At 38.0% G+C, this 16,337-nt stretch overlaps 1 protein-coding gene across 9 annotated transcripts in view; it reads right to left on the reverse strand.

Moving 5' to 3' along the window:
- tcf7 (transcription factor 7) overlaps window positions 1–16,337 on the reverse strand; it is a 58,814-nt gene that overhangs the window by 10,655 nt on the left and 31,822 nt on the right. For 4 of the 9 annotated variants that reach the window (XM_039663547.2, XM_039663551.2, XM_089123811.1 and 1 more), the window contains exons 4-11: window positions 16,161–16,275; window positions 12,416–12,494; window positions 10,585–10,671; window positions 7,044–7,160; window positions 5,937–6,099; window positions 5,105–5,212; window positions 632–682; window positions 49–97 (exon numbers count right to left, since the gene is read on the reverse strand). In XM_039663547.2, the coding sequence (XP_039519481.2) occupies window positions 49–97; window positions 632–682; window positions 5,105–5,212; window positions 5,937–6,099; window positions 7,044–7,160; window positions 10,585–10,671; window positions 12,416–12,494; window positions 16,161–16,275 (769 nt within the window). The remainder of the gene's footprint in view (window positions 1–48; window positions 98–631; window positions 683–5,104; window positions 5,213–5,936; window positions 6,100–7,043; window positions 7,161–10,584; window positions 10,672–12,415; window positions 12,495–16,160; window positions 16,276–16,337) is intronic. The other 5 variants (XM_039663549.2, XM_039663554.2, XM_039663548.2 and 2 more) reach the window with 3 other exon arrangements.

Here is a 16,337-nt window from a genome sequence, read left to right on the forward strand (position 1 = left end):
TCATCTGTGCAAAACTTGAAACACACACACACGCACACACACACGTACCTGAGCTGGAGTCATGCTGCTTGTCTCGTTTCCTTCGCTTCTTTTTGCCCTGTGGTCGTGAGAGATCAGAGAAGGACGTGAACATCATCGTCACACACACACACACACACACACACACACACACACACACACACACACACACACGTGTGTTAAATCATGCTAATTACTCTCTCCTGTTTCTGTGTGCCTGATCTCTGTGGACGCCTCTGCTGTCTTCTCAGATACACACTGAGTGTGTGTGTGTGTGTGTGTGTGTGTGTGTGTGTGTGTGATTGAGAGAAAGAGAGAAAGAGACAGTGTGTGTGTGTGTGTGTGTGTGTTTGAGAGTGTGAATGTGTTTAGTGTGAGTGAGTGTGTGTTTTATATATGTGCGTTAGCTTGTCTGAGAGTTTGTGTGTGTGTGTGTTTAGTATGTGTGTGTGTGTTTCCTGTTTACATGTAGGTGATGATTCTAAATGTAGGTGAAATTTCTGTTCCCATGTCATGAGTGTCAATCTCTGAGAGAGATATTACTTCCTGAACATAATCATGTATTGAATTCACCAATAGAAGAAGTCATGCTAAGGCTGAAATGGTTTCTTACTGGGAGTGTCTGATCTCTAGCTGCGGCCCGGGTCCCTCCTTCAACTTGAATCTATGGGAGCATTGGGCCGGGTTTTTTTATTCAAATATTTATTTATATATTTTTATATTTAATCAATTTATTTCAAAATAATATTGTTCAATAAACATCGTCATCTCCCACATAAGCTGACCTTAATTTCCATTCCAACAAAATTTAAAAACTGCTGTTTAGTCCAGTTATCCAATCACAGTCACCCGAGTTTAATATTGCGCATCAAGGGATTCCTTCGTTAAATGCGTTTCTGTCGTAGTTTATGCATGTTTTCAAATTTATCCTCCTGAATTTAGCACATATTTTGAATTTATTTAAGATTTTTTTGTTTTGTTTTTTTAATATTCTTTTCATGCTGCTAGGACCGACGGCCAATATTATATGTTGAAATTTTTCGGACATCAAAATGTGGACAACACACTCGAAACTGCAAAGATTGACAGTGATAACTACGGAAGCCCTGAACTGAGCGTAAAAAAATAAATACAAAATTGGTTAAAAAAAATGTATATATACATTTCGAGAATAAAGTTGAAACATTGCGAGAACCAAGTCGAAACATTGCGAGAATAAAGTCGAAACATTACAAGAATAAAGTCGAAATATTGCGAGAATAAAGTCGAAACATTACGAGAATAAAGTCGAAACATTGCGAGAATAAAGTCGAAACATTACAAGAATAAAGTTGAAATATTTCGAGAATAAAGTTGAAACATTGCGAGAACCAAGTCGAAACATTGCGAGAATAAAGTCGAAACATTACAAGAATAAAGTTGAAATATTGCGAGAATAAAGTCGAAACATTACGAGAATAAAGTCGAAATATTGCGAGAATAAAGTCGAAACATTACGAGAATAAAGTCGAAACATTACGAGAATAAAGTCGAAACATTACGAGAATAAAGTCGAAATATTGCGAGAATAAAGTCGAAACATTACGAGAATAAAGTCGAAACATTGCGAGAATAAAGTCTAAACATTACAAGAATAAAGTCGAAATATTGCGAGAATAAAGTCGAAACATTACGAGAATAAAGTCGAAACATTGCGAAAATAAAGTCGAAACATTTCGAGAATAAAGTCGAAACATTACGAGAATAAAGTCGAAACATTACGAGAATAAAGTCGAAACATTACGAGAATAAAGTCGAAATATTGCGAGAATAAAGTCGAAACATTACGAGAATAAAGTCGAAACATTGCGAGAATAAAGTCTAAACATTACAAGAATAAAGTCGAAATATTGCGAGAATAAAGTCGAAACATTACGAGAATAAAGTCGAAACATTGCGAAAATAAAGTCGAAACATTTCGAGAATAAAGTCGAAACATTACGAGAATAAAGTCGAAACATTGCGAGAAAAAAGTCGAAACATTGCGAGAATAAAGTCGAAACATTGCGAGAATAAAGTCGAAATATCACAAGAATAATGTCAAAATATTTTGAGAATAAAGGCGAAACATTACGAGAATAAAGTCTAAATATCACAAGAAGAAAGTCGAAACATTACGAGAATAAAGTCGAAACATTACGAGAATAAAGTCGAAACATTACGAGAATAAAGTCGAAATATTGCGAGAATAAAGTCGAAACATTACGAGAATAAAGTCGAAACATTGCGAGAATAAAGTCTAAACATTACAAGAATAAAGTCGAAATATTGCGAGAATAAAGTCGAAACATTACGAGAATAAAGTCGAAACATTGCGAAAATAAAGTCGAAACATTTCGAGAATAAAGTCGAAACATTACGAGAATAAAGTCGAAACATTGCGAGAAAAAAGTCGAAACATTGCGAGAATAAAGTCGAAACATTGCGAGAATAAAGTCGAAATATCACAAGAATAATGTCAAAATATTTTGAGAATAAAGGCGAAACATTACGAGAATAAAGTCTAAATATCACAAGAAGAAAGTCGAAACATTACGAGAATAAAGTCGAAACATTACGAGAATAAAGTCGAAATATTGCGAGAATAAAGTCGAAACATTACGAGAATAAAGTCGAAACATTGCGAGAATAAAGTCTAAACATTACAAGAATAAAGTCGAAATATTGCGAGAATAAAGTCGAAACATTACGAGAATAAAGTCGAAACATTGCGAAAATAAAGTCGAAACATTTCGAGAATAAAGTCGAAACATTACGAGAATAAAGTCGAAACATTACGAGAATAAAGTCGAAACATTACGAGAATAAAGTCGAAATATTGCGAGAATAAAGTCGAAACATTACGAGAATAAAGTCGAAACATTGCGAGAATAAAGTCTAAACATTACAAGAATAAAGTCGAAATATTGCGAGAATAAAGTCGAAACATTACGAGAATAAAGTCGAAACATTGCGAAAATAAAGTCGAAACATTTCGAGAATAAAGTCGAAACATTACGAGAATAAAGTCGAAACATTGCGAGAAAAAAGTCGAAACATTGCGAGAATAAAGTCGAAACATTGCGAGAATAAAGTCGAAATATCACAAGAATAATGTCAAAATATTTTGAGAATAAAGGCGAAACATTACGAGAATAAAGTCTAAATATCACAAGAAGAAAGTCGAAACATTACGAGAATGAAGTGGAAACATTTCGAAAACAAAGTCGAGATATTTCGAGATTAAAGTAGAAATATTTTAAGAATAAAGTCAAAATTACGAGAATATACAGTCTTCCATAGAAGTTTTTTTTTAGTAAAGAAACGCGCTCGTGAAGTCGAACTGCTCGGACATGGACACATAGTAGCTTTTTACTTTTATCTGGGCTTTCAACATCAGAAAATTCAACAGAAAAGAATTTTCAGAATACACTGGCATATGTACATTACAACATGTCTTAAGACATCACTTTATTCTCTATACTTTATAATTTTAGAACGGATTTTTTCGGATTCTTCTTTTTTTACGTTGCGCTTCAGGGCTTCCGTAGATAACCATTTAATGGAACAAAAATATGTCAAAATAGATGTGCGTTACGCAATGTAAATGCAGACTACTAGATCAAAAGAAAAATATTAGAATTTTTATGTAATTTTCAATTCTATTTTGATTATTTGTAAAATGTAATGACTTGAAAATGATCTTGAATGCCTCACTATAAGTTGCTATTGTAGTTGTGCTGGAGTCGTTGCTTACACACTAAACCTGCGCTTTACTGGAGCGCGTCAGTGACTCGATGCTGGACCCGGACCTGCATGTGTACCAGCCCATTAGATCAGCGCATTCGCTCTTAAAGTGACAGCAGCCTAATAAACCTCTGTCATTAATGTTAATCTAACAACAAAAGACAAAGAGAAAATCACTTTTGAAGCTTTAACAAAGACTAATCTAGATTTAATTTACACAACGAAGACTATACAGTGTTATTTAGCATTTGATTATTACACTTCTGTACTTGAAAGTTATTGTTTAAAGCACAAATATCATGTTTAAAATGCGTTTAGTAACTCCTATTTTATTTGAACTGACTGCTCACTTGTCTTTAATCATGTTTGAAATATATAAGTTAGGTTTTGTTGTGGTATCGAATTACTTAAAGTGCGCCGAAAAATTACAAAAAACGCAATATGATCCGTCGCCCTCCTTATACATGTACACTACCTGTCAGATTTTTAATGTTTTTAAAAGAAGTCTTCTGCTTACCAAGAATGCATTTATTATTAATAATACAAAAGAACAATAATATTGTTAAATATCATGACCATTTAAAATAAAGGTTGTCTATGTGAATATAATAGTAAAGTGTCATTTATTCCTGTGATCTAAGCATCATTACTCCAGTCTTCTTCAGAAATCACTCTAATATGATGATCTGATGCTCAAATAAACATTCATTATTATTATTAATGTTTTCTTCAGGATTCTTCAATGAACAGAAAGTTCAAAATCTGAAATAGAATCTTTTGTAACATTATAAATATATTTACTGTCACTTTTGACCAATTTAATTCCTCCTTGATGAATAGGAGTGTTGATTTATTTGATCTCTTTCCTCCAAAAAAATTAAAATTATCATTCAGAAGTTTGGGGTCAGAAAGAATTTGAGTACAATGTTACAAAAGCTTTCTATTTCAGATAAATGCTGTTCTTTTTTAAACTTTCTATTCTTCAAAGAATCCTGAAAAAAAATGTAAATAACGGTGTTCAACGCTGATAATATTCATAAATGTGCCTTGAGCATCAGATCCTCATATTAGAGTGATTTCTGTAGACTGGAGTAATGATGCTGAAAATACAGCTTTATCACAGGAATCAAAATAGAAACAGATATTTAAAATAATAATATTTCACAATATTACTGTTTTTGTAGTATTTTTAATCAAATAAATGCATTCTTGATGAGCAGAAGAGACTCTTGTGACTGGTGGTGTGCATGTTATTCAAAGCTGCTCGTCTTCACTCTTATTTCCCACATGTTAAATTATCTGTAGAGTTGTGAGTACTCACGTAGTTGTCTCGAGCGGACCAGCTGGGATAAAGCTGCATGTGAAGCTGTCGCTCCTTCCTCGCCAGTTCATAGTACTTAGCCTGTTCCTCACGGGTCAGAGCGTGCCACTGTTACACACACACACACACACACACCACCGTAAACACAGACTCATCACAGACATCACTGAACCAACTAGTGATGGCTCATTCAAGAATGATACGTTTATTGCGTCTGTCACGTGACAAATGAACGAAAGACTAGTAACAAACACATCTCAAACAATGTCATATTTGCATTAAAAATGTCATAATTGAGCGAATGATCTCTGGCTGTATTAGAATCAGGGTTTGAAATGAACTTTTTCACTCACTGGCCAATTCGGCTACAACATTAGGACCGTTCAGAACTTCTACTAGCCAAAAATAAATCAATAAATAATTCAAATAAATCCGATTAAGTACGTCACAGCGTAAAGTAGTTATGTGTTGCGTATGACGTGTGTGTTCGAGTACGCCAGATATGAGCAGATTCTGAGCGATACGCTGTGTTTATTACATCATGAGGACTAGCGCGACTAGCTTCCAGCAGTGAGTAAATAATAAGTAACATGTTGTGATTTGACAGCGTTACACGCCACAGTTAATTATTATTTCAAACCCGGATTATAATGATTTCTTAACTCAGGATATGATCAAGATTGCGTAAATTGATGTGTTCGTGGAATTTGCATACAACATTTAAAGCCACTTAAATGAACGAAATGACTCGAATAAAGATTCGTTCGTTTTGCTGAGTCAGTGAAATGATCCGAACCGACACATGATCCTGATAAGAGAAATGTGGACCGACCCGCCGGCCCAGGATCTGGTTGATGGCCGCGCTCTCCTTCAGCGTACACTCGGCGATCACTTTGGCACGCATCTCCTTCATGTACAGCATGAACGCGTTCAGAGGCTTCTTGATCACCGGCTTCTTCGGCTCCTTCTCACGCTTGCCATCTGGGTGAGATTTGCTGAGGAACGAGATAAAGAAGAACCCAGTTATTGTTAAAGGTGACGTTATGCCCCTTTCACCAGATGTACTATAACTCTACGGTGTCTCCAGAATGTGTGTGTGAAGTTTCAGCTCAAAATTCCACACAAATGTCATTTTTTGGGTGTGAGCAAAAACACGCCATTTTTGTGTGTGTCCCTTTAAATGCAAATTAGCTTTAGCTCCGCCTCTGTTCAGAACAGGGCGGAGCCTTTACACGAGCTTCAGAGACTCCGGCAATAGCACAGGCCGTTCTGACTGATCCAGGATCAGCTTTAGCTCCGCCTTCTACACGCTTCTGAATGTTAGCGGAGACGTGTGTGTAGATGTTGTGGAGTTCATCTGATCATCTCATCATCATGTTGAACTCTTCCACAAGTGTCCACAGTTCCTGAGACAGTGTTTATAAGACAGCGGTCACATGTTCTGCTCAATAGTGTTCAGTGTCGTCAGGCTTTGCTCAAACCTTCAACATTTCTCACATTATTATCAGTTTATTCGCTATAGTTATGATGAAAATGGTGATAAACATGAGCAGAACTCAGTGGATATTTGACTGGTTTTGTCCGTCCTTCTGTTGGACTCTCACACATGAATTATGTTGAATATCTGTTCAATTGAACTACACAATTAGATAATACCAGTTTAGCTCAACCAGTGACCAAGCAATGCTTCATGTTGTTCAGTGTGTGTGTAAAAAGAGCATTAGCAATTACAGAAAACACACACTCACTCACTCACTCACTCACACACTCACTCACTCACTCACACACTCACTCACACACTCACTCGCTCACTCACTCACACACTCACTCACTCACTCACACACTCACTCACTCACTCACTCACTCACTCACTCACTCACACACTCACACACACACTCACTCACTCACTCACTCAGCATGTGTTTGCTGATGGACTCACTGGTACATGTTCCTGTCGAACTGGTCGTGCTCCTGTTTCCCTGAGGAGGGCACTATAGCGGGGTGAGGGATTCCTGTCGGGTGCATGCCGGACTGAAGCATCAGAGAGTGAGAGAACCTACACACACACACACACAACAGTTATCTCAGCCCACTCCTTGACATTTTCCAGATCCGTCAGTATTAAAAGGGAAGTCCCCACGCCTCAGAGCACACACACATGCGTTACAAAACACACAAACACCCCAAAATGTTGGTTTGAGTTCCCTTTTAGTGAATGTCTATAATCAAACACAGTGTTAATGCATCATGTGACCAGCAGCTGCCGCTGTTTCTGCACTGCTGAAGCATGTTGTACTGCACACACACACACTCTGCATGGAGGAAAACAAGCATTCAGTACAAACTGAGGGACACAAATATCCCTTCAAAGGGGCACTAATGTTTGCACAGCCCGTCCAGATGGAGAGAGAGAGAGAGAGAGAGAGAGAGAGAGAGGATAACAGGCGCTCGTCGTCCTCAAGACTGTTCGGGATCTGTGCCCTTGACACGAGGAGAATTGAAGAAAGATGTGCGTCGTCTGTTGACATCCGAATAAAACCATTTCCACAGCTTGGATTTATTACTCCATGTAAGCATATTAACATGATTTGTTCATCTAATTCGGGTTTTGGGTTACAAAGCGAAACCACAGGCGTCTTTGAGCGAGGAGATCATCGTCAAACACACACGCGAGAGCCATCACAACCTGCGCTGACAGCACCGAACACACCTCTGGGTTACTGTGTGTGTGTGTGGCTGAGGGTACACATTCACAAGAAATTGTTTTACTGTGAAACTTGCAGATTGTACAGCTGCAGTCTTGTGGTTCATCACGTGTGTGTGTGTGTGTGTGTGTGTCTGCACAGCAGATATTAACTATTTACCTCCGTTGGTTTCCATGCAACTTACCAAAAATCAACCCTACAAAAACACTAAACTAAAACTAAACTATGAGAAATTATGAACTCCTATTGTGTTGATTAAAAATGTGTTTGAGGTCAATTTGACCAGCATATAATTGTTAAAATTAGAAACAAATACAAATAATAGAAAAAATAAAATAAAATCTATCTATCTATATGCACACAGTAGTGGTCATGACATGTTGAGCCTTTATTCAAATATTAATAAAATGTGCTTTAAGATTTTTTTCAGCATATAACGTAGTTGATTGTTTTATATGAGATAATATCGCAATAAAACATGACAAATTGTGCTGACATAACTTTAGCATTAATATGCCCAGACTGTCATAGAAAGATATTTTTAAATTGCGAAATATTAATAACTGAATATATTATAAGTTATAATGTTATGAGAAAAAGCTCATTATTCTTGGATGATTCAGAATTTGTGTCTTCAATTTACTATCAAAGCCTTCAAAGTAAAATTTGGAAAGTGATTTTTAAATTTAATGTATTCAATATTTTAATTTCTGCTGTCAAATTTCATGTCACCCAAAGGGTGAGCTATTTTAGTTCGATAATGTTTATATTTAATATTTTTAGTGGATTTTATGGTATTAAATTGTTTAGGCTGAATTTATAATCCATTTATTTACTTTTTTAAACAGACCTGAAAATTAAATTCCCAATTTCCAACTTATACTGTCGTAAATCTTGAATGCGTCAGAGCGACAGACTGAAGTTTGGTCTCTTTTCAAAGAGGACACTAGCCAGCCAGATTATTGCTGAAGTGAATTTTACGTTTATTGCTATGAAAAACATGTTTTACTCTAAAACTGAGAAAATCAAAGCCATAACAACTTGAAATTTGAGCCTGATATCTCAAAAAACGAGCTTTCAGTGAGAGTGTGTTCGGCTGCAGTACCGAACGCTTCCACTAGATGAAATTCGTCTCCCATTCATTTCTAATACACTCATTTTTGAACATGAGGAGCACAAGGGGGACTGTTCTTTACAGGACCATCTAACCTGTTCAAATCAAGTCTATGATTTGTTTTTTTTGGTGTGTGTGTTTGATATGCGAATGGTCAAAAATGACGAATCTCATCTAGTGGAAGTGTTCGGTACTGCAGCTCAAACAAACTCTTACTGAAAGCTAATTTTTTTTGAGATATCAGGCACAAATTTCGAACACAACTTGTTTAGATTTATGGCTTTGATTTTCTCACAGTTTTAGAGCAAAATATGTTTTTGAAAATATACATTTTTATATAAAAATATAAAACTTTTTGGTCAAAAATGACAAAGAGCACCAGAGGGTTGCCATGAACGTACATTCCTTACTGTAACTAACGCGCGTTTCATGTGTGTTTTCACACTGAAGGGCGAATAAGAAGGGAGTAGTGCTGAATTGACTCTGAACCCGTAACGTTCCTGTAAAAGCGGCTCTGTTGAGCGTAGAGTTGTGCTGATGGCGGGAGCTGGGTCGCGATCGGTTGACGACACACCCCTGAAGCGTCGCGAACTGTACCTGGAGAGGCACAGAAGAGGCCAATCACAGACATATCCGATGAGCGCCTGAACGCAATGGCCAATCAGGTGTTAACGATTCGGCTCAACAGCGCTCAGACATTAAAAAAAATTCAGTATTGGTACCAAAGTCGGTACTTTTGACAACACTAAGGGCTTTCGCACCGGAGGAACCTCTTCATAGTTCCTACAACTACAGGCAGAAGATCTCGGATTTTGGCAGGAACTGGAAACGATCTGAGCTCTAGGAAATTCTTCGAGGAACTCATTTACTCCGCTGATTGGCCGAACACACGAAACACCAGCACCCGCCATTTAAAAAAAAGCAGTGTAAACACAGATTATAGCCTACATATTTACTCCACAGTCTAACTCTACGAACATGTAAAACCGTGATAGATGGGCATCTTAACCTTTACGCTGAGGAGAAAATCCAACGCAACTTTGAGGAGATCGAGAGAAACATGATTATGAGTTTCTGCTCTGCAACACTGGACGTCAAACACACGGCATACGGTAATAATACCTTTTCATATAACTGTCTACTATGTATAACGTTCTTACGTTATTAGTAACGTAATTAGTTCTATCTAATAACGTATTAGACAGGACTGTAAAGGCCCTCTCACACCAAGTCCGAAATTTTCACACGTTAAAAGATTTTCGCCATTTTTCGCATCCATAGCGAGCAGTTTGAATGGTGTTTTGATAATTCAGAGCCACTGAATCACAAAATCAAAAAAAAACACATACGAAAATTTTGGACTTGCGAGAGTTGTGAGCTCAGCCGTTCTCAGCGCCGTCAAAATAAAAGTCTCAATAACAAGCACGTCTCACACCACTTCGAGTTCCTGCTGCCGCTGCGAACGCAACCTGGAAAACATTCCTATGGGAACCATTAGTCCTCGGGGAACCATCTCCATGGCCAGATCCTAGAACCACCCGGTGCGAAAGCCCTTACTAGCGTAGAGCTGGGCTGATGGCGAAGCTGCGACACACACAGGGCTGAAGCGTTGGATCGGTCGGTCAGTGACACACACAGGGCTGAAGCGGACTGTACTGTACCTGGGGTATGAGGAGCTGCTCTGCAGGCTGGAGGAGAAGGACTGTCTGAAGCCGCAGGAGGGCAGGGGATAGACAGTCTGATTGGGCCTGTGGGTCGGGGGACACAGTTAGAGGAACGCCTCCCAACACTGCGCTCCGGACTCAACCAATGTTGGGTGTTTGGGGAACGACTATCTGTTTTGACGGAGTCCCTCGACATTTTTGCGACTGCAGGACGACGCACACAAACCGTTTCTCACTCCGCATTTCTCCCAGAAAGCGTCAATGGTGGAGAAGCAAACCCACTGGGATTTTACTAATACCACCATTATCGTATCACAGAGTAAAGAGTTTATTTTTTTAGGTGAGAATGTAGTTGTTTAGACCTTAAACATGCAATTTACAGTGCATTCGGAAAGTATTCACAGCACCTCACTTATTCCACATGTTGTTATGTTACAGCCTAATATCAAAATGGATTAAATTGGAGTCCACCTGTGGTAAACATGATGTGGAAAGGCACACACCTGTCTATATAAGGTCCCGCAGTTTACAGTGCATTTCAAAACACAAACCAGTCCAAGGAGTTGCCTGTAGACCTCCGAGACAGGACTGTATCCAGGCACAGATCTGGGGAAGGGTACAGAAAGATTTCTGCAGGATTAAAGGTCCCAATGAGTGGCCTCCATCATCCGTTAATGGAAGAACCAGTGGGACCCGTCCAAGAGCAGTCCGCCCGGCCAAACTGAGCGATCGGGGGAGAAGGGCCTCAGTCAGGGAGGTGCCCGATGGACACTCTGGCAGAGCTCCAGTGTTTCTCTGTGGAGAGAGGAGGAGCTTCCAGAAGAACAACCATCTCTGCAGATCTCCACCAATCAGAAGAAGCCACTCGTCAGTAAAGGCACATCAGGTTCAAAGTGTCCATCAGGTTCTTGGTCTCCCTTTTCCCCCGATCGCTCAGCTCTAGGAAGAGTCCTGGGGTGCGTTTCCCGAAAGCATCGTTAGCCAACTATGGTCGCAAGTTGGTCGCAATTTTCCATTGAACTCTATTGGCAACGACGGGACTTGCGACCATAGTGGGCTAACGATGCTTTCGGGAAACGCACCCCTGGTCGTTCCAAACTTCTTCCATTAACGGATGATGGCGGCCACTGTGCACATTCCAACCTTCCCCGGATCTGTGCCTGGATCCAATCCTGTCTCAGAGGTCTACAGACAACTCTTTGGACTTCATGGCTTGGTTTGTGCTCTGACATGCACTGCTAACTGTGGGACCTTACTGTATATGGACAGGTGTGTGCCTTTCCACATCATGAGTTTACCACAGGTGGACTCCAATCCAGTTGTAGAAACATCTCAAGGATAATCAGTGGAAACCAGAGGCACCTGAGCAGCTCAATTCTCAACCCGAGTGTCACGTGAAAGACTATAAATACATCAATTTTAATAAATTTGCAAAGATTTCAAACAAATTTCGTTCACGTTATCAGTATGTAGAATTCTGAGGAAAATAATGAATTTAATCCATTTTGGAATAAGTCTGTAACTCAACAAATGAATGCTTTCCGGATGCACTGTCTAATCTTCAGTTCAAAGAGGGAATTATTGAATATGTAATAATGTTGTTATGGGAATGTTGGAAAAACAAAACGTTTTCTATTCCCTTTTAAAAGTTGACCAATCAATAACTATGCCAGATTATCTGGTGAGTCAGTGTTGCTCTGACCCACCAGTAGAAAATCCCTCTACTTTACACTAAAGGCCACACACACTGATGGAGTTCAGCTTTATATCTCGACATTAGCGGGAACGACATGACATGTCCGGACACACCGAGGCGCTTCGCTCTTACCAGTTCATGGAGGGAGGGATCTGGCCTTGGGGCAGCGAGTAGAAGCCGGAGATCTCCTGCGACTGATGCCTGTGAACACCTGTAAGACAGAGCGGGGGACGGTTATCATCGGCGCGCTGGGAACCTGCCATTACGCCTCGTCTCCGGGGCCAACGCCTGCAATCCTCAGACAGGAAGAGGCGGGGCATCGTTTCCCATAGCAACTGTAGACGGAACACCAGCGTTTAAATGCGTGTGAAGCTTCAAACGGACCTGCGAGGGAATTTACCCCGATAATCTAATATTCAAGATTCAGCCTCCACCATTATCTGAATATATATTTTTAACAAAATTATTAAAAATTAAAAATGTTAAATTAATAATAAATGCATTTTTTTAATCATAATTTTTGTGTGTGTGTGTGTATTTTCTGTTATATGAAATCAGTTCATTCAAGATGAAACTAATATCAGTGTTTACTCTAAAACAGTAATTAATTACTAGTTACTAATTACCTCTTCAACAGTGTAATTAGATTACTGTACTAATTGCTCTCTCTAAAAATTTAACTTAATTACTTTTAATTACTAATCCCATATCAATCTCAACCATCTGAATAATACAAGGATAGGCATGAATCTGTTTTAATTCGTTCAAATAAATACTATAAAATTGCATGAATTATCCTTAAACTGACCAAGGTGGAGAAGGTTACATTATAAAAACATACTTTTTAGCATCAGACAATACATTTTGATGTTAAATCCGCTATTGTTTTATGTCTGATCACATGACATTTCAATTTTTTTTCATACATATTTTACAATAATTCATATGAATTTGTAAGAGTGCGGTCGTAATATTTAGACACCTCATAAAATGCATACGAATCGCTGTGAGATTGGATTGATCTATTTACCTCAATTACATCAGAAGTAACTGTAATTAAATTACAGATAAATTAAGAGTAATCCCTTACTTTACATTTTCAAGGGAAAAGTAGTTAAATTACAATAACTAACTACTTAGTAATTAGTTACACCCAACACTGTATATTATATAGACTCATTACATGCAAAGTGAGATATTTCAAGCCTTTATTTCTTATAATTTTGATGAATTTGGCTTACAGATATAAAAACCTTTTCACAATATAGTAATTTTGAATTAGGGGTTTTCATATCTGTGATCCATAATCATCACAATTATAACAAATAAAGGCTTGAAATATCTCACTTTGCATGTAATAATCTGTATAATATATTAGTTTCACCATTTAAGTTGAATTACTGAAATAAATGAACTTTTGCACCATATCATATAACTCGTTTTTCCAGTTTCACCTGTACTTAAGCTGCGTTAGATTGAACTGGGAAGGGTCATGGCACTTGCATATTTGTTAGTTTCACTGCTTCTTTTTTTATCATTTATATTTTATTGTTATTTTTTTTCCACAGTATGGAAGCCGGGCAAACATATTCAATGTTCAAAGACAGTCATAACTGATTTTCCTTGAAAGCCCTTAAAGATAAGACATTAATTTTTGAAACATAAACCAAAGAAAAACACATACAATTTTTTTTATATATATATATAAAATTATATATATTATATTTATAAATAGATATAAATCAAATAAACTGTAGCTTAGAAATGGTATGTATTTTTCTTTTTCTCAGTGACAATCTTTGCATAGTAAAAATGGCTTTCTTCACCCATCTACATAGTAAATTTGAGAGGAATTCATAAACATTCAGACCTTACCACAAGTCTCTAAACAAAATCCGCTCTATGTTGCTTAATATATTTAAGCCTTCCTTTCCACATATTGTCAAATATATCGATTTCCAATCATATGGATGCAGTTAGCTTTTCCATATTGTAAAATCTACCCATTCTTCCACTTTAGTTTTACTGCTTCTATTTGTAAGTGTCTTTGGATAAAGCGTCTGCTAAACAAATAAGTGTGTGTGTAAAGGCCCAGCGAGTGTGTTTTCTGCAGGAAGTGATTTGTCAGCGCGGCTGCGAGCGACCCCGGGCTGTGTTTGCTGAAGAATGCTACTTGATCACTGTAATTAGCATCTGCCCTGGGCCGGTGTGTGTCAGTGAACCCTCAGAGCCGGAATGAGCCGGAGCCGATCGCAGGCGTCCGGAGAGAGAGATTTTTTGAAAAAATTCGATTTTTTTGCAAGGCTGTTCACATTTCCAATTAAACGTGACCTTTTGTGATCTCCTGTCACAAAAAAAATCTTATTTTTAAAAAAAATCGGAATTGAGCATTAAGCCCTGCAGTGTGAACGTAGCCTAAGTGACTCTCTCTCTCTCTCTGTGTGTGTGTGAGTGAGAGAGAGAATCAGTGAACTGTACCAGACTCAACCACCATGACCCAACAGGCTCACATGATGTTGACGAGTGTGTGTGATGTGTCATGACGAACCTCCAGGTGAAGTCCATGAGTGTGTGTGTGTGTGTGTGTGCGTGTGTGATACCCCGAGCTCGCGGTCCAGTCATCTCAGGCTTCTCACCGCTTTCACTCTCGCTGGGTTTCAGTGAGCGCTCGTATATTCACACACTCTTCTCAACGCAGCGAGTTTCCACTCAGGTTTATATGAAGTGTGTTTGTTCCTGCATGTAAATGAATAACTCCATACGACGTGCTTATCGTGTGCATACATTTACTTGATTTAAAGCAACATGTAATTAATGTGTGTATTTGAACACGTTGACCTTCCCTTACATGTTAACTCACTATTAAACCTTCTTATACCAGCAAACCTGTGCTAATATTACCCATAACCTCGTGTTTTGCAATACAACAACAATACAAATACATCATAACGGAGAATTATTGTGATGATGTCATTATTAGGTAGAGACTCCTCATATGAAGAATTGCTGTTATTGTCGTCTGTTATGATGGACATTCGAAAGCGATTTCTTAAAATAAAAATAAAAAAACATTATTTAGTGTTAGCTAGCAATCATAATCATAATCAGTAACTGGGCTTGTGCGCCATCTTTGCTATTGAGTAACGAGCAGTCAGATTTTAATATTACTACATATGGAGTATTTCTGGAAATATTGGCCGTTCATAATAAAATGAAAACAATAATACATGCGAAAATTCGAAACCTACATTTATTTATTTGTTTGTTTATTTTATATAACACAATTTAACAATGGAAAATATATTCTTACATCATTTATTAACCTTTCTTAATGTTAATTAATAAAATGCATTAACTAATGTTAAACAAATACAACTTTTAATGTAAATGTTGAGATTAAGGTTAAGATTAATAAACGCTGTTAAAGTATTGTTAGTTTATCCTAACTAACTTAGTGTCGTTAACTAATGAAACCTCGTTGCAAAAAATTTCCAAAATATTTAGTGTTTTTCCAACAGTAATGTAAAAACAATAATGCTATATTATTCAAATTGTATAATAGTATTTGTTGCATGACGGCTCTCAATTGAACACATTATTTTAGTACAATCTTTTATTAAAATTAACTGAATGTTGATTGAATATTAATGCATTAAAAAATTTCAGGATTTACTAACTCACACACACAAACACACACGCTCTCTCCCTCACAAAAACACGCACACACACGCTCTCTCACTCACTCACACACACATCTTTAGTAAATCCTGATAGTAGTTTTTAATGCCTCGAGAGGGAAGCTGTCAGTGTGTGTGTGAGTGAGAGTGTGTGAGTGTGTGTGTGTGTCACACAGCTGCTGTTAGAGGCGTTGCTGTACCTGGTTTCTGGCTGGCGTCTGTGGGAATGTGTGTCGGACTGGGGTTGAAGTGATCGTACGGGAGGAGCGGTGTGAGCGGATGCATCCCCGGCTGGACCACCGACACCTTGTTGGACTGCAAGAAACACACACACACACACACACAATAAGACGCTAGTCAGTCTTCAGTCTGATGCT

This window comes from Pimephales promelas, chromosome 19 (genome assembly GCF_988280905.1).
Source record: "Pimephales promelas chromosome 19, fPimPro1.hap1.1, whole genome shotgun sequence".
Taxonomy (NCBI): Eukaryota; Metazoa; Chordata; class Actinopteri; order Cypriniformes; family Leuciscidae; genus Pimephales; species Pimephales promelas.